General features: G+C 47.3%; 1 protein-coding gene across 2 annotated transcripts in view; it reads right to left on the reverse strand.

Annotated features, from left to right (window-relative positions):
- Positions 1-16,768: 16,768 nt before the first annotated feature.
- The window catches only part of socs1a (suppressor of cytokine signaling 1a), a 7,845-nt gene continuing 6,227 nt past the window's right edge, over positions 16,769-18,386 (reverse strand). Inside the window, exons 2-4 of one of the 2 annotated variants that reach the window (XR_006082698.1) lie at positions 18,313-18,386; positions 17,012-17,873; positions 16,769-16,981 (exon numbers count right to left, since the gene is read on the reverse strand). The exon at positions 18,313-18,386 is cut by the window's right edge and continues 364 nt beyond it. Coding sequence is in view for 1 of the 2 variants with exons in the window: in XM_042317484.1 (XP_042173418.1) it covers positions 17,499-17,873; positions 18,313-18,386 (449 nt within the window). In the remaining variant the exon portion in view is untranslated. Of the gene's footprint in view, positions 17,874-18,312 lie in introns of both variants that reach the window. The other variant, XM_042317484.1, reaches the window with a different exon arrangement.

Consider the following 18,386-nt stretch of genomic DNA (forward strand, 5'->3'; position numbering starts at 1 on the left):
GTTGACCTGTTGGTTATTAGACCTGTTGGTTATTAGACCTGTTGGTTATTAGACCTGTTGACCTGTTGGTTATTAGACCTGTTGGTTATTAGACCTGTTGACCTGTTGGTTATTAGACCTGTTGGTTATTAGACCTGTTGACCTGTTGGTTATTAGACCTGTTGGACCTATTAGACCTGTTGGTTATTAGACCTGTTGGTTATTTGCTGACCTGTTGGTTATTAGACCTGTTGACCTGTTGGTTATTAGACCTGTTGGTTATTAGACCTGTTGGTTAAGACCTGTTGGTTATTAGACCTGTTGACCTGTTGGTTATTTTGTCCTGTTGGTTATTAGACCTGCTGACCTGTTGGTTATTAGACCTGTTGACCTGTTGGATATGAGTCCTGTTGGTTATTAGACCTGCTGACCTGTTGGTTATTAGACCTGTTGACCTGTTGGTTATGAGACCTGTTGGTTATTAGACCTGTTGGTTATTGACCTGTTGGTTATTAGACCCGTTGGTGTTTAGACCTGCTGACCTGTTGGTTATTAGACCTGTTGGATTTTAGACCTGTTGGTTAGAAGACCTGCTGACCTGTAAGGGATGTTTTAGACCTGTTGACCTGTTGGATTAGAGTCCTGTTGGTTATTAGACCTCTGATGGTTATTAGACCTGTTGGTTATTAGACCTGCAGCCTGTTGGTTATTAGACCTGTTGGTTATACCTGTTAGCTGTTACCCGTTGGGGATGTTTTATTAGACCTGCTGACCTGTTGGTTATTTGAATGACATTAGTTCTAGCTCTGAATGGGATGTTTTCAAGAGACGTCAACTGGGTGTGTTTGCGCCTAGTATTCATACATAGCTAGCTCTAAGGGAACAAACCGCTGGTCCAATCGGTTATGTTTCCTCAGAAGAGATGTGCTGTTAACTTGCTTTCTAGCTAGCTCTGGGAAACATGGATGTTTTCAGAGAGTTACCATTCCAAACATGAAACGTTTTGAATACCTAGCTAGCTCTATAAGGGATGTTTCAGAGACGTCAACATGATGTTAGAATACCTAGCTAGCTCTATAAGGGATGTTTAGAGACGTCAACATGGTTAGAATACCTAGCTAGCTCTATAAGGGATGTTTCAGAGACGTCAACTTGGTTAGAATACCTAGCTAGCTCTATAAGGGATGTTTTAGAGACGTCAACTTGGTTAGAATACCTAGCTAGCTCTATAAGGGATGTTTCAGAGACGTCAACTTGGTTAGAATACCTAGCTAGCTCTATAAGGGATGTTTCAGAGACGTCAACTTGGTTAGAATACCTAGCTAGCTCTATAAGGGATGTTTCAGAGACGTCAACATGGTTAGAATACCTAGCTAGCTCTATAAGGGATGTTTCAGAGACGTCAACTTGGTTAGAATACCTAGCTAGCTCTATAAGGGATGTTTCAGAGACGTCAACATGGTTAGAATACCTAGCTAGCTCTATAAGGGATGTTTCAGAGACGTCAACTTGGTTAGAATACCTAGCTAGCTCTATAAGGGATGTTTCAGAGACGTCAACTTGTAAGGGTTAGAATACCTAGCTAGCTCTATAAGGGATGTTTCAGAGACGTCAACTTGGTTAGAATACCTAGCTAGCTCTATAAGGGATGTTTCAGAGACGTCAACATGGTTAGAATACCTAGCTAGCTCTATAAGGGATGTTTCAGAGACACAACATGGTTAGAATACCTAGCTAGCTCTATAAGGGATGTTTCAGAGACGTCAACATGGTTAGAATACCTAGCTAGCTCTAAGGGATGTTTTGGTTCAACTTCTTTCAATAAGATGCAAATATGTCTCTGTCTCTCCATCTCTCTGCCTGTCTCTCTTTCTCCGCAGCGTGGCCTAGAAGACCAGGTGAGGGGGACGGAGCTCCCACCAGAGTGACAGAGTGAAGAAGAGACCTGTTAGACTGGGATTGTCTCTCACACACGCACACAGAGAGAAAGATACATTAAGACGAGGAGGATAGAGAACTGTACATCACAGCAGAGAGAGAGAGACGAGGAGGATAGAGAACTGTACATCACAGCAGAGAGAGAGAGAGAGGGAGGAGAACTGTACATCACAGCAGAGAGAGACGAGGAGGATAGAGAACTGTACATCACAGCAGAGAGAGAGAGAGACGAGGAGGATAGAGAACTGTACATCACAGCAGAGAGAGAGACGAGGAGGATAGAGAACTGTACATCACAGCAGAGAGAGAGAGAGAGGAGGAGGATAGAGAACTGTACATCACAGCAGCGAGGAGGATAGAGAACTGTACATCACAGCAGAGAGAGAGACGAGGAGGATAGAGAACTGTACATCACAGCAGAGAGAGAGACGAGGAGGATAGAGAACTGTACATCACAGCAGAGAGAGAGACGAGGAGGATAGAGAACTGTACATCACAGAGAGAGAGAGAGAGAGACGAGGAGGATAGAGAACTGTACATCACAGCAGAGAGAGAGACGAGGAGGATAGAGAACTGTACATCACAGCAGAGAGAGACGAGGAGGATAGAGAACTGTACATCACAGCAGAGAGAGAGAGACGAGGAGGATAGAGAACTGTACATCACAGCAGAGAGAGAGAGACGAGGAGGATAGAGAACTGTACATCACAGCAGAGGAGAGAGCAGAGAGAGAGGATAGAGAACTGTACATCACAGCAGAGAGAGAGACGAGGAGGATAGAGAACTGTACATCACAGCAGAGAGAGAGAGACGAGGAGGATAGAGAACTGTACATCACAGCAGAGAGAGAGACGAGGAGGATAGAGAACTGTACATCACAGCAGAGAGAGAGAGAGACGAGGAGGATAGAGAACTGTACATCACAGCAGAGAGAGAGAGACGAGGAGGATAGAGAACTGTACATCACAGCAGAGAGAGAGAGACGAGGAGGATAGAGAACTGTACATCACAGCAGAGAGAGAGAGAGAGACGAGGAGGATAGAGAACTGTACATCACACAGCAGAGAGAGAGACAGAGGAGGATAGAGAACTGTACATCACAGCAGAGAGAGAGAGACGAGGAGGATAGAGAACTGTACATCACAGCAGAGAGAGAGAGAGAGACGAGGAGGATAGAGAACTGTACATCACAGCAGAGAGAGAGAGAGAGAGAGAGAGACGAGGAGGATAGAGAACTGTACATCACAGCAGAGAGAGAGAGACGAGGAGGATAGAGAACTGTACATCACAGCAGAGAGAGAGAGACGAGGAGGATAGAGAACTGTACATCACAGCAGAGAGAGAGAGACGAGGAGGATAGAGAACTGTACATCACAGAGAGAGAGAGAGACGAGGAGGATAGAGAACTGTACATCACAGCAGAGAGAGAGAGAGAGACGAGGAGGATAGAGAACTGTACATCACAGCAGAGAGAGAGACTAGGAGGATAGAGAACTGTACATCACAGCAGAGAGAACTGTACAGAGAGACGAGGAGGATAGAGAACTGTACATCACAGCAGAGAGAGAGAGAGAGAGAGACAGAGGAGGATAGAGAACTGTACATCACAGCAGAGAGAGAGACGAGGAGGATAGAGAACTGTACATCACAGCAGAGAGAGAGACGAGGAGGATAGAGAACTGTACATCACAGCAGAGAGAGAGACGAGGAGGATAGAGAACTGTACATCACAGCAGAGAGAGAGAGACGAGGAGGATAGAGAACTGTACATCACAGCAGAGAGAGAGAGACGAGGAGGATAGAGAACTGTACATCACAGCAGAGAGAGAGAGACGAGGAGGATAGAGAACTGTACATCACAGCAGAGAGAGAGACGAGGAGGATAGAGAACTGTACATCACAGCAGAGAGAGAGAGACGAGGAGGATAGAGAACTGTACATCACAGCAGAGAGAGAGAGACGAGGAGGATAGAGAACTGTACATCACAGCAGAGAGAGAGAGACTAGGAGGATAGAGAACTGTACATCACAGCAGAGAGAGAGACTAGGAGGATAGAGAACTGTACATCACAGCAGAGAGAGAGAGACAGAGGAGGATAGAGAACTGTACATCACAGCAGCAGAGAGAGAGACGAGGAGGATAGAGAACTGTACATCACAGAGAGAGAGAGAGACGAGGAGGATAGAGAACTGTACATCACAGAGAGAGAGAGACGAGGAGGATAGAGAACTGTACATCACAGCAGAGAGAGAGAGACGAGGAGGATAGAGAACTGTACATCACAGAGAGAGAGGAGAGAGAGAAGACAGAGGAGGATAGAGAACTGTACATCACAGCAGAGAGAGAGAGACGAGGAGGATAGAGAACTGTACATCACAGCAGAGAGAGAGAGACGAGGAGGATAGAGAACTGTACATCACAGCAGAGAAGAGAGAGAGGAGGAGGAGGATAGAGAACTGTACATCACAGCAGAGAGAGAGAGAGACGAGGAGGATAGAGAACTGTACATCACAGCAGAGAGAGAGAGACGAGGAGGATAGAGAACTGTACATCACAGCAGAGAGAGAGAGACGAGGAGGATAGAGAACTGTACATCACAGCAGAGAGAGAGACGAGGAGGATAGAGAACTACATCACACATCACAGCAGAGAGAGAGAGACGAGGAGGATAGAGAACTGTACATCACAGCAGAGAGAGAGAGACGAGGAGGAGGATCACAGAGAACTGTACATCACAGCAGAGAGAGAGAGAGGAGGATAGAGAACTGTACATCACAGCAGAGAGAGAGAGACGAGGAGGATAGAGAACTGTACATCACAGCAGAGAGAGAGACGAGGAGGATAGAGAACTGTACATCACAGCAGAGAGAGAGACGAGGAGGATAGAGAACTGTACATCACAGCAGAGAGAGAGAGACGAGGAGGATAGAGAACTGTACATCACAGCAGAGAGAGAGAGACGAGGAGGATAGAGAACTGTACATCACAGCAGAGAGAGAGACGAGGAGGATAGAGAACTGTACATCACAGCAGAGAGAGAGAGAGAGACGAGGAGGATAGAGAACTGTACATCACAGCAGAGAGAGAGAGACGAGGAGGATAGAGAACTGTACATCACAGCAGAGAGAGAGAGACGAGGAGGATAGAGAACTGTACATCACAGCAGAGAGAGAGAGAGGAGGAGGATAGAGAACTGTACATCACAGCAGGAGAGAGAGAGAGAGAGACGAGGAGGATAGAGAACTGTACATCACAGCGAGGAGGATAGAGAGTACATCACAGCAGAGAGAGAGACGAGGAGGATAGAGAACTGTACATCACAGCAGAGAGAGAGAGACGAGGAGGATAGAGAACTGTACATCACAGCAGAGAGAGAGAGACGAGGAGGATAGAGAACTGTACATCACAGCAGAGAGAGAGAGACGAGGAGGATAGAGAACTGTACATCACAGCAGAGAGAGAGACGAGGAGGATAGAGAACTGTACATCACAGCAGAGAGAGAGAGACGAGGAGGATAGAGAACTGTACATCACAGCAGAGAGAGACGAGGAGGATAGAGAACTGTACATCACAGCAGAGAGAGAGAGACGAGGAGGATAGAGAACTGTACATCACAGCAGAGAGAGAGACGAGGAGGATAGAGAACTGTACATCACAGAGAGAGAGAGACGAGGAGGATAGAGAACTGTACATCACAGCAGAGAGAGAGAGACGAGGAGGATAGAGAACTGTACATCACAGCAGCAGAGAGAGAGAGAGATGAGGAGGATAGAGAACTGTACATCACAGCAGAGAGAGAGAGACGAGGAGGATAGAGAACTGTACATCACAGCAGAGAGAGAGACGAGGAGGATAGAGAACTGTACATCACAGCAGAGAGAGAGAGAGAGACGAGGAGGATAGAGAACTGTACATCACAGCAGAGAGAGAGACGAGGAGGATAGAGAACTGTACATCACAGCAGAGAGAGAGACGAGGAGGATAGAGAACTGTACATCACAGAGAGAGAGAGAGAGAGGAGAGAGACAGAGGAGGATAGAGAACTGTACATCACAGCAGAGAGAGAGACGAGGAGGATAGAGAACTGTACATCACAGCAGAGAGAGAGAGAGAGGATAGAGGAGCAGATAGAGAACTGTACATCACAGCAGAGAGAGAGAGACGAGGAGGATAGAGAACTGTACATCACAGCAGAGAGAGAGAGACGAGGAGGATAGAGAACTGTACATCACAGCAGAGAGAGAGACGAGGAGGATAGAGAACTGTACATCACAGCAGAGAGAGAGACGAGGAGGATAGAGAACTGTACATCACAGCGAGGAGGATAGAGAAGAGAGAGAGAGACGAGGAGGATAGAGAACTGTACATCACAGCAGAGAGAGAGAGACGAGGAGGATAGAGAACTGTACATCACAGCAGAGAGAGAGAGACGAGGAGGATAGAGAACTGTACATCACAGCAGAGAGAGAGAGAGAGACGAGGAGGATAGAGAACTGTACATCACAGCAGAGAGAGAGACGAGGAGGATAGAGAACTGTACATCACAGCAGAGAGAGAGAGAGAGACGAGGAGGATAGAGAACTGTACATCACAGCAGAGAGAGAGACGAGGAGGATAGAGAACTGTACATCACAGCAGAGAGAGAGAGACGAGGAGGATAGAGAACTGTACATCACAGAGAGAGAGAGAGAGACTAGGAGGATAGAGAACTGTACATCACAGCAGAGAGAGAGAGACGAGGAGGATAGAGAACTGTACATCACAGCAGAGAGAGAGACGAGGAGGATAGAGAACTGTACATCACAGAGAGAGAGAGACGAGGAGGATAGAGAACTGTACATCACAGCAGAGAGAGAGACGAGGAGGATAGAGAACTGTACATCACAGCAGAGAGAGAGACGAGGAGGATAGAGAACTGTACATCACAGCAGAGAGAGAGACGAGGAGGATAGAGAACTGTACATCACAGCAGAGAGAGAGACGAGGAGGATAGAGAACTGTACATCACAGCAGAGAGAGAGAGACGAGGAGGATAGAGAACTGTACATCACAGCAGAGAGAGAGACGAGGAGGATAGAGAACTGTACATCACAGCAGAGAGAGAGAGAGAGACGAGGAGGATAGAGAACTGTACATCACAGCAGAGAGAGAGACGAGAGGATAGAGAACTGTACATCACAGAGAGAGAGAGAGAGACGAGGAGGATAGAGAACTGTACATCACAGCAGAGAGAGAGAGAGAGAGACTGTACATCACAGCGAGGAGGAGACGAGGAGAGAACTGTACATCACAGCAGAGAGAGAGAGAGACGAGGAGGATAGAGAACTGTACATCACAGCAGAGAGAGAGACGAGGAGGATAGAGAACTGTACATCACAGCAGAGAGAGAGAGAGAGACGAGGAGGATAGAGAACTGTACATCACAGCAGAGAGAGAGAGAGAGACGAGGAGGATAGAGAACTGTACATCACAGCAGAGAGAGAGAGAGAGACGAGGAGGATAGAGAACTGTACATCACAGCAGAGAGAGAGACGAGGAGGATAGAGAACTGTACATCACAGCAGAGAGAGAGAGACGAGGAGGATAGAGAACTGTACATCACAGCAGAGAGAGAGAGAGGAGGATAGAGAACTGTACATCACAGCAGAGAGAGAGAGAGACGAGGAGGATAGAGAACTGTACATCACAGCAGAGAGAGAGAGAGACGAGGAGGATAGAGAACTGTACATCACAGCAGAGAGAGAGAGACATCAGGAGGATAGAGAACTGTACATCACAGCAGAGAGAGAGACGAGGAGGATAGAGAACTGTACATCACAGAGAGAGAGAGACGAGGAGGATAGAGAACTGTACATCACAGCAGAGAGAGAGACGAGGAGGATAGAGAACTGTACATCACAGCAGAGAGAGAGAGACAGAGGAGGATAGAGAACTGTACATCACAGCAGAGAGAGAGAGACGAGGAGGATAGAGAACTGTACATCACAGCAGAGAGAGAGAGACGAGGAGGATAGAGAACTGTACATCACAGCAGAGAGAGAGACGAGGAGGATAGAGAACTGTACATCACAGCAGCGAGGAGGATAGAGAAGAGAGAGAGAGACGAGGAGGATAGAGAACTGTACATCACAGCAGAGAGAGAGAGACGAGGAGGATAGAGAACTGTACATCACAGCAGAGAGAGAGAGAGAGACGAGGAGGATAGAGAACTGTACATCACAGCAGAGAGAGAGAGAGAGACGAGGAGGATAGAGAACTGTACATCACAGCAGAGAGAGAGAGACGAGGAGGATAGAGAACTGTACATCACAGCAGAGAGAGAGAGGAGGAGAGAACTGACATCACAGCAGAGAGCAGAGAGACGAGGAGGATAGAGAACTGTACATCACAGCAGAGAGAGAGAGACGAGGAGGATAGAGAACTGTACATCACAGCAGAGAGAGAGACTAGGAGGATAGAGAACTGTACATCACAGCAGAGAGAGAGACTAGGAGGATAGAGAACTGTACATCACAGTAGAGAGAGAGACTAGGAGGATAGAGAACTGTACATCACAGCAGAGAGAGAGAGACGAGGAGGATAGAGAACTGTACATCACAGTAGAGAGAGAGACTAGGAGGATAGAGAACTGTACATCACAGCAGAGAGAGAGACTAGGAGGATAGAGAACTGTACATCACAGCAGAGAGAGAGAGAGACGAGGAGGATAGAGAACTGTACATCACAGCAGAGAGAGAGAGACGAGGAGGATAGAGAACTGTACATCACAGCAGAGAGAGAGACGAGGAGGATAGAGAACTGTACATCACAGCAGAGAGAGAGACGAGGAGGATAGAGAACTGTACATCACAGCAGAGAGAGAGAGACGAGGAGGATAGAGAACTGTACATCACAGCAGAGAGAGAGAGAGACGAGGAGGATAGAGAACTGTACATCACAGCAGAGAGAGAGAGAGAGAGACTGAGGAGGATAGAGAACTGTACATCACAGCAGAGAGAGAGACGAGGAGGATAGAGAACTGTACATCACACAGAGAGAGAGAGACGAGGAGGATAGAGAACTGTACATCACAGCAGAGAGAGAGAGAGAGGAGGAGGATACATCACAGAGAACTGTACATCACAGCAGAGAGAGAGAGACGAGGAGGATAGAGAACTGTACATCACAGCAGAGAGAGAGACGAGGAGGATAGAGAACTGTACATCACAGCAGAGAGAGAGAGAGAGACTAGGAGGATAGAGAACTGTACATCACAGCAGAGAGAGAGAGACGAGGAGGATAGAGAACTGTACATCACAGCAGAGAGAGAGAGACGAGGAGGATAGAGAACTGTACATCACAGCAGAGAGAGAGAGAGAGACGAGGAGGATAGAGAACTGTACATCACAGCAGAGAGAGAGAGACTAGGAGGATAGAGAACTGTACATCACAGCAGAGAGAGAGACGAGGAGGATAGAGAACTGTACATCACAGCAGAGAGAGAGAGACGAGGAGGATAGAGAACTGTACATCACAGCAGAGAGAGAGAGACGAGGAGGATAGAGAACTGTACATCACAGCAGAGAGAGAGAGAGAGAGAGACGAGGAGGATAGAGAACTGTACATCACAGCAGAGAGAGAGACGAGGAGGATAGAGAACTGTACATCACAGCAGAGAGAGAGAGACGAGGAGGATAGAGAACTGTACATCACAGAGAGAGAGAGAGAGAGACGAGGAGGATAGAGAACTGTACATCACAGCAGAGAGAGAGAGAGACGAGGAGGATAGAGAACTGTACATCACAGCAGAGAGAGAGAGAGACGAGGAGGATAGAGAACTGTACATCACAGCAGAGAGAGAGAGACTGTACATCACAGGAGGATAGAGAACTGTACATCACAGCAGAGAGAGAGAGACGAGGAGGATAGAGAACTGTACATCACAGCAGAGAGAGAGACGAGGAGGATAGAGAACTGTACATCACAGCAGAGAGAGAGAGACGAGGAGGATAGAGAACTGTACATCACAGTAGCGAGAGATGGAAAGAGAACAAAACTGTGTTTTCATGTGGTCTGTCACCGGCTGTTTGTTCTGTTCTATCTTAGTCTCTTCAGGGAAACGTGTTTGTGCGTGTGATGTGTTCCGGGTAATCGAAGGCTGCTAAGTGCGTGTGATGTGTGTGTCTTAACCACAACTCTTAAAGAGGGCTTGTGTTCCAGATCATGCCATTGTGTGATGCATTTTGGGTAAATTGTTACTGAACTGACTGATCTACCAAATAATAATGTGTCGTTATGACGACAGAATGGTCTCCTGAAACAGCAGAGTCGGCTTCAATGTTGGAACAAGCCCCAATATTATTGAATTGGTAAGACAGGCCTACATAGCTGAGGAGACGGAGAGAAAGGAGACACAGAGAGGAGAGAAAGGAGACAGAGAGAGGAGAGAAAGGAGACAGAGAGAGGAGAGAAAGGAGACAGAGAGAGGAGAGAAAGGAGACAGAGAAGGAGAGAAAGGAGACAGAGAGAGAGTCAGAGGAGGATAGAGAGGAGAGAGAGAGAGAGAGAAAGAGAACCACATCAGAGCAGAGAGAGAGAGCCAGAGAGAGGAGAGAGAAGTACATCACAGAGAGAGAGAGAGGAAAGAGAAGTACATCACAGCAGAGAGAGGAGAGAAAGGAGTCAGAGAGAGGAGAGGAGGATAGAGAAGTACATCAGAGAGAGAGAGAGAAAGGAGTCAGAGAGAGGAGAGAAAGGAGCCAGAGAGAGGAGGAGAAAGGAGACAGCAGAGAGACTAGGAGGATAGAGAGAGAAAGGAGACAGAGAGGAGAGAAAGGATCACCAGAGAGAGGAGAGAAAGGAGACAGAGAGGAGAGAAAGAGGAGCAGAGAGGAGAGAAAGGAGACAGAGAGGAGAGAAAGGAGACAGAGAGAGGAGAGAAAGGAGACAGAGAGAAAGAGAGCAGAGAGAGAGGAGGAGAGACAGAGAGAGAGAGAGGAGAGGATAGAGAAGGAAAGGAGGAGACAGAGAGGAGGATAGAGACAGAGGAATGGAGGGGAGACAGAGGAAGGAGACAGATCACAGGGGAGAGAGAGGAATGGAGGAGACAGAGATTAAAGGGAGGATAGATGGAGGGAGAGGAGGATAGAGAGACAGAGATTAAAGGGGAGGATATAGGAATGGAGGAGAGAGAGGAATGGAGGGGAGACAGAGAGGAATGGAGGGGAGAGAGACAGAGGAGGAATGGAGGAGAGACAGAGGAAGGGGGGGAGGATAGAGGAAAGGAGGGGAGACAGAGATTAAATGGAGGAGAGATAGAGGAAAGGAGGGGAGACAGAAGAAAGGATGGAGGAGACAGAGGAAAGGGAGGAGGATTAAAGCGGAAGAGGAAGGAGGAGGAGACAGAGATTAAAGGGGAGGATATAGGAATGGGAGGGAGACAGAGGAATGGGAGACAGAGGGAGACAGAGGAATGGAGGGGAGACAGAGGAATGGAGGGGAGACAGAGGAATGGAGGGGAGACAGAGAGGAATGGAGGAGACAGAGGAATGGAGGGGAGACAGAGGAATGGAGGGAGACAGAGGAATGGAGGGAGACAGAGGAATGGAGGGGAGACAGAGGAAAGGAGGGGAGACAGAGGAATGGAGGGGAGACAGAGGAAAGGGGAGACAGAGATTAAAGGGGAGGATATAGGAATGGAGGGGAGACAGAGGAAAGGAGGGGAGACAGAGATTAAAGGGGAGGATAGGAATGGAGGGGAGACAGAGGAATGGAGGGGAGACAGAGGAATGGAGGGGAGACAGAGGAATGGAGGGAGACAGAGATTAAAGGGGAGGATAGAGGAAAGGAGGAGACAGAGGAATGGAGGGGAGACAGAGGAATGGAGGGAGACAGAGATTAAAGGGGAGGATAGAGGAATGGAGGGGAGACAGAGGAAGGGGGGAGACAGAGGAATGGAGGGGAGACAGAGATTAAAGGGGAGGATAGAGGAAAGGAGGGGAGACAGAGATTAAAGGGGAGGATAGACGAAAGGAGGGGAGACAGAGATTAAAGGGGAGACAGAGGAAAGGAGGGAGACAGAGATTAAAGGAGGAGGAAGAGGGAAGGAGGGGAGACAGAGAAAGGAGGGGAGACAGAGGGAGGGGAGACAGAGGAATGGAGGGGAGACAGAGGAAAGGAGGGGAGACAGAGATTAAAGGGGAGGATAGAGGAATGGAGGGGAGACAGAGATTAAAGGGGAGGATAGAGGAAAGGAGGGGAGACAGAGATTAAAGGGGGATAGAAGGAAAGGAGAGGAGACAGAGGAAAGGAGGGGAGACAGAGAGAGGAATGGAGGAGGGGAGACAGAGGAATGGAGGGGAGACAGAGGAATGGAGGGGAGACAGAGGAATGGAGGGGAGACAGAGGAATGGAGGGGAGACAGAGAGAGGAATGGAGGGGAGACAGAGAATGGAGGGGAGACAGAGGAATGGAGGGGAGACAGAGGAATGGAGGGGAGACAGAGGAATGGAGGGGAGACAGAGGAATGGAGGGGAGACAGAGATTAAAGGGGAGGATAGAGGAATGGAGGGGAGACAGAGATTAAAGGGGAGGAGAGAGGAAAGGAGGGGAGACAGAGATTAAAGGGGAGGATAGAGGAATGGAGGGGAGACAGAGGAATGGAGGGGAGACAGAGGAATGGATGGGGGAGACAGAGGAAAGGAGGGGAGACAGAGATTAAAGGGGAGGACAGAGGAATGGAGGGGAGACAGAGATTAAAGGGGAGGATAGAGGAAAGGAGGGGAGACAGAGATTAAAGGAATGGAGGAGGGAGACAGAGGAAAGGAGGGGAGACAGAGGAAAGGAGGGGAGACAGAGATTAAAGGGGAGGATAGAGGAATGGAGGGAGACAGAGATTAAAGGGGAGGATAGAGGAATGGAGGGGAGACAGAGATTAAAGGGGAGGATAGAGGAATGGAGGGAGACAGAGGAAAGGGGGGAGACAGAGGAAAGGAGGGGAGACAGAGAGAGGAAAGGATGGAGGGAGACAGAGGAAAGGAGGGGGACAGACAGAGGAAAGGAGGGGAGACAGAGGAAAGGAGGGGAGACAGAGGAGGGGAGACAGAGGAAAGGAGGGGAGACAGAGGAAAGGAGGGGAGACAGAGATTAAAGGGGAGACAGAAGAAAGGAGGGGAGACAGAGGAAAGGAGGGGTGAGGAGAGAGGAAAGGAGGGGAGACAGAGATTAAAGGGGAGGATAGAGGAAAGGAGGGGAGACAGAGATTAAAGGGGAGGAGAGAGGAAAGGAGGGGAGACAGAGAGAGGAAAGGAGGGAGACAGAGATTAAAAGGGGAGGAGAGAGGAAAGGAGGGGAGACAGAGGAAAGAGAGATATGAATATGAACGGCTCAGTGATAATGACGACATCAGGGATATCCCATGTATAAACAGCACAGCAGTGTTCTACATCAGTGACTCGTCCTGGGTTTGAATTTCCTCATTGGCACGCCAGACGGAGAGAGAGAACAAGGCTCCTTTTAGAGAATTCTGGGGAACCGTAGATCAAATAATGCTGAGAGAGAGTGTGTGTGTGTGTGTGTGTGTGTGTGTGTGTGTGTGTGTGTGTGTGTGTGTGTGTGTGTGTGTGTGTGTGTGTGTGTGTGTGTGTGTGTGTGTGTGTGTGTGTGGACTTCCACAGAACTCTGTCCAACACCTGAAACTCTTCACTTCTCTAAACCTGAAATACTATGAATGAAACACACACACACAAAACACACACACACACAGTCCGAAGACGAAATTCCATGGCAAAGCTGCAGATTCTTGTGAATTGTTTGGTCCTGGTTCTGTATTTGTATTGGTCCTGGTTCTGTATTTGTATTGGTCCTGGTTCTGTATTTGTATTGGTCCTGGTTCTGTATTTGTATTGGTCCTGGTTCTGTATTGGTCCTGGTTCTGTATTTGTATTGGTCCTGGTTCTGTATTTAATCATTTAGTAATGTGACCAGTCCTGGTTCTGTATTGGTCCTGGTTCTGTATTTAATCATCTGATAGTAATGTGACCAGTCGTCTGGTTCTGTATTGGTCCTGGTTCTGTATTTAATCATCTGATAGTAATGTGACCAGTCGTCTGGTTCTGTATTGGTCCTGGTTCTGTATTTAATCATCTGATAGTAATGTGACCAGTCGTCTGGTTCTGTATTGGTCCTGGTTCTGTATTTAATCATCTGATAGTAATGTGACCAGTCGTCTGGTTCTGTATTGGTCCTGGTTCTGTATTGGTCCTGGTTCTGTATTTAATCATCTGATAGTAATGTGACCAGTCGTCTGGTTCTGTATTGGTCCTGGTTCTGTATTTAATCATCTGATAGTAATGTGACCAGTCGTCTGGTTCTGTATTGGTCCTGGTTCTGTATTTAATCATCTGATAGTAATGTGACCAGTCGTCTGGTTCTGTATTGGTTCTGTCTGTATTTAATCATCTGATAGTAATGTGACCAGTCGTCTGGTTCTGTATTGGTCCTGGTTCTGTATTTAATCATCTGATAGTAATGTGATCAGTCGTCTGGTTCTGTATTGGTCCTGGTTCTGTATTGGTCCTGTCTGTATTTAATCATCTGATAGTAATGTGACCAGTCGTGATTTGACAGGTTTGTGTTTCCCTCCTCGTCATTATTATCAGATGATTTACAACGAAGTTTATCGACCTTTCACCTTTATTAGTCATTACTGGCCGTTCTGACTAACACACACACACACACACACACACACACACACACACACACACACACACACCACCCACACGCCGAGACATTCTGGTACCCGACCCTTCCCTTCTTCTGACAGAAATATATTTTACTGACAGACCTTCTGATTCTTCACTTCTCTACATGTTCCTGTAATAGACCCCCCCCCCACACACACACACACACACACACACACACACACACACACACACACACACACACACACACACACAGAGAGAGCGTTTACTATCATAGCTCAGCCCATCTGTCACATTGATGTGTCACTGCGGTTACCTACTGTACCCAGTGTTGTCACAGCAACCACACACACTGTCTCTCTGTCTGTCTGTTATACCTGTCTCTCTCTCTCTCTCTGTCTGTCTGTCTGTCTGTCTGTCTGTCTGTCCGTCTCACTGTCTGTGTCTGTCCGTCCGTCTCTGTCTGTCTGTCCGTCTCACTGTCTGTCCGTCTTTCTGTCTGTCTGTCTGTCTCTGTCTCTCTCTGTCCGTCTCTCTGTCTGTCTGTCTGTCCCTCTGTCTGTCTGTCTCTCTGTGTCTGTCTGTCTCTCTGTCTGTCTGTCCGTCTCTCTGTCTGTCTGTCTGTCTGTCTGTCTGTCTGTCTGTCTGTCTCTCTGTCTGTCTGTCCGTCTCTCTGTCTGTCTGTCCGTCTCTCTGTCTGTCTGTCCGTCTCTCTGTCTGTCTGTCTGTCCGTCTCTCGGTCTCTCTGTCTCTCCGTCTCTCCGACTGTCTGTCCGTCTCTGTCTGTCCTCTCTGTCTGTCCGTCTCTCTGTCTGTCTGTCTGTCCGTCTCTCTGTCTGTCTGTCCGTCTCTCTGTCTGTCTGTCCGTCTCTCTGTCTGTCTGTCCGTCTCTGTCCGTCTCTCTGTCTGTCCTCTCTGTCTGTCCGTCTCTGTCTGTCTGTCCGTCTCTGTCCGTCTCTCTGTCTCTGTCTGTCCGTCTCTCTGTCTGTCCGTCTCTGTCTGTCCTCTCTCTGTCTGTCTGTCTGTCCGTCCATCTCTCTGTCTGGGGGGGGTAGGACCGTCATTGTAAAATAAGAATTTGTTGTTAACTGATAAGGAACATTATAAAATATTGTCTAACAGCAACACACAGACCGACAGGAAGACGGGGCTGAAATATATATGTCATATTTATTATCCTTTAAAACACCCCTAGAGGTAGTCTGCACCGCAGATATGATGCATAGTACACAGTTATACTCATTAGTACTACATAGTACACAGATACTCATTAGTACTACATAGTACACAGATACTCATTAGTACTACATAGTACACAGATACTCATTAGTACTACATAGTACACAGTTACTCATTAGTACTACATAGTACACATAGTACACAGTTACTCATTAGTACTACATAGTACACAGTTACTCATTAGTACTACATAGTACACAGTTACTCATTAGTACTACATAGTACACAGTTACTCATTAGTACTACATAGTACACAGTTACTCATTAGTACTACATAGTACACAGTTACTCATTAGTACTACATAGTACACAGTTACTCATTAGTACTACATGGTACACAGTTACTCATTAGTACTACATGGTACACAGTTACTCATTAGTACTACATGGTACACAGTTACTCATTAGTACTACATGGTACACAGTTACTCATTAGTACTACATGGTACACAGTTACTCATTAGTACTACATAGTACACAGTTACTCATTAGTACTACATAGTACACAGTTACTCATTAGTACTACATAGTACACAGTTATACCCGTTAGTACCAGAGAGTACACAGTTATACTCATTAGTACTACATAGTACACAGTTATACCCGTTAGTACCAGAGAGTACACAGTTGTACCCGGCAGTACTACATAGTACACAGTTATACCCATTAGTACCAGAGAGTACACAGTTGTACCCGTTAGTACCAGAGAGTACACAGTTGTACCCGGCAGTACTACATAGTACACAGTTATACCCGTTAGTACCAGAGAGTACACAGTTGTACCTGTTAGTACCAGAGAGTACACAGTTGTACCTGTTAGTACCAGAGAGTACACAGTTGTACCTGTTAGTACCAGAGAGTACACAGTTGTACCTGTTAGTACCAGAGAGTACACAGTTGTACCTGTTAGTACCAGAGAGTACACAGTTGTACCTGTTAGTACCAGAGAGTACACAGTTGTACCTGTTAGTACCAGAGAGTACACAGTTGTACCTGTTAGTACCAGAGAGTACACAGTTGTACCTGTTAGTACCAGAGAGTACACAGTTATACCTGTTAGTACCCGAGAGTACACAGTTGTACCTGTTAGTACCAGAGAGTACACAGTTGTACCTGTTAGTACCAGAGAGTACACAGTTGTACCTGTTAGTACCAGAGAGTACACAGTTATACATACAGTACTGTAATATTGTGTAGCGTAAACATTCGTTGTAAAGTTTGTAAACAACATTGTAAACATTGTAAAGTATTGATGCTTGAGTTGTCGTGCTACAGCGAACCCAGCCCTGCCTACAACGGCAGAACCAGTCCACTAACCAAACCGTCCACCTCACAGGGTCAGCGACCCGGATCAGAACACAACCCCGGTGGTGGTTCTTTAATGCAGCCGCCCCATAACCTGTCGTTGTTGTGGTGGTCCACATATATACGGTCTCTTAAAATCCTCCAGGGACCACCACCAAACCGGATAAACCCAAACCAAGTGTGACCTATGACCCTGTCGAGTAGTGCACCGTTTAGAGAATAGGGTGCGGTTTTGAACTCTGACCTCGTTTCTAACCACGACCCGGTCTCTAGTTTCAAAGCGACCGATCCGAAAACCCTTCAGTACCGACCCGAAATCAAATCAAGTCCCGCCTCAACGGCATCCTCTGTGACATCATATCCTGTAAGGGAACTCTAACAGGAAGTGTTTTAGGATTGGGTTGACGGGGACCCTGGCGACCCGTTCCACCTCACCGCCGCACGACTCCGCGACCTGTTTCCTGCACAGTTCCTGGAGCGTAGGGCGCTGCTTCCTGTACGGAACGGTCAGGCTTTTCTTAGAGGAATGAATGTAGTGTTCGAGCAGGAAGAAGAGACAGGGGAAAGAGTGCTCACTTCCTGCCAGGCTGAACCGTTGTCCCTTATAGACGATGCGTACGCTGACCGGGCCGCTGGCCGCGCGATAGGACAGCGTGAAGAAGACGTCTTTCTGACGACTGTCCCGGATCAAGAATGTTCCTGTGGCAACGTCCTTCAGTCGACTGTGAGCCTGCGAGAAGAGGAGGAGGAGGAGGAGGAAGAAGAGGAAGAGGAGGAGGATAGAATTAACATCAAAAAAGATTTGGTTGTAAAATAAAAAATCACTTCTCCTTTAACTTCATGTCATCTCGTTGGATTTTGAAATCTCTTATTTATCAGTTTATTACATTAATGACAGCTGTCTCTGTTCCTTTACTCTGACCATTATTGTTGTGAAAGGGTTATATAAATAACATTTGATCAATCAATCAAATGAATTTTTATAAAGCCTTTTTTGTGCTTATACAGAAACCCGGACCTAAAAACACAAAAAAACAGCAAGAAATGCAGATGTAGAAGCACGGTGGCTAGGAAATAAAACTCCCTAGAAAGGCCCAGAAAACCGAGGAAGAAAACCTCGAGAGGAAACCAGGTTCTGATCAGATAAATTGATAAGATTGTGTAATTACCTCCTCCACTCCTAGCGGGCCCCAGTAGAAGCCGGAACGTTCCAACATGGCGGCCGTCCGGGTGATCAACAGGA

The sequence above is a fragment of the Oncorhynchus tshawytscha genome, unplaced genomic scaffold, assembly GCF_018296145.1.
Source record: "Oncorhynchus tshawytscha isolate Ot180627B unplaced genomic scaffold, Otsh_v2.0 Un_contig_2949_pilon_pilon, whole genome shotgun sequence".
Lineage (NCBI taxonomy): Eukaryota > Metazoa > Chordata > Actinopteri > Salmoniformes > Salmonidae > Oncorhynchus > Oncorhynchus tshawytscha.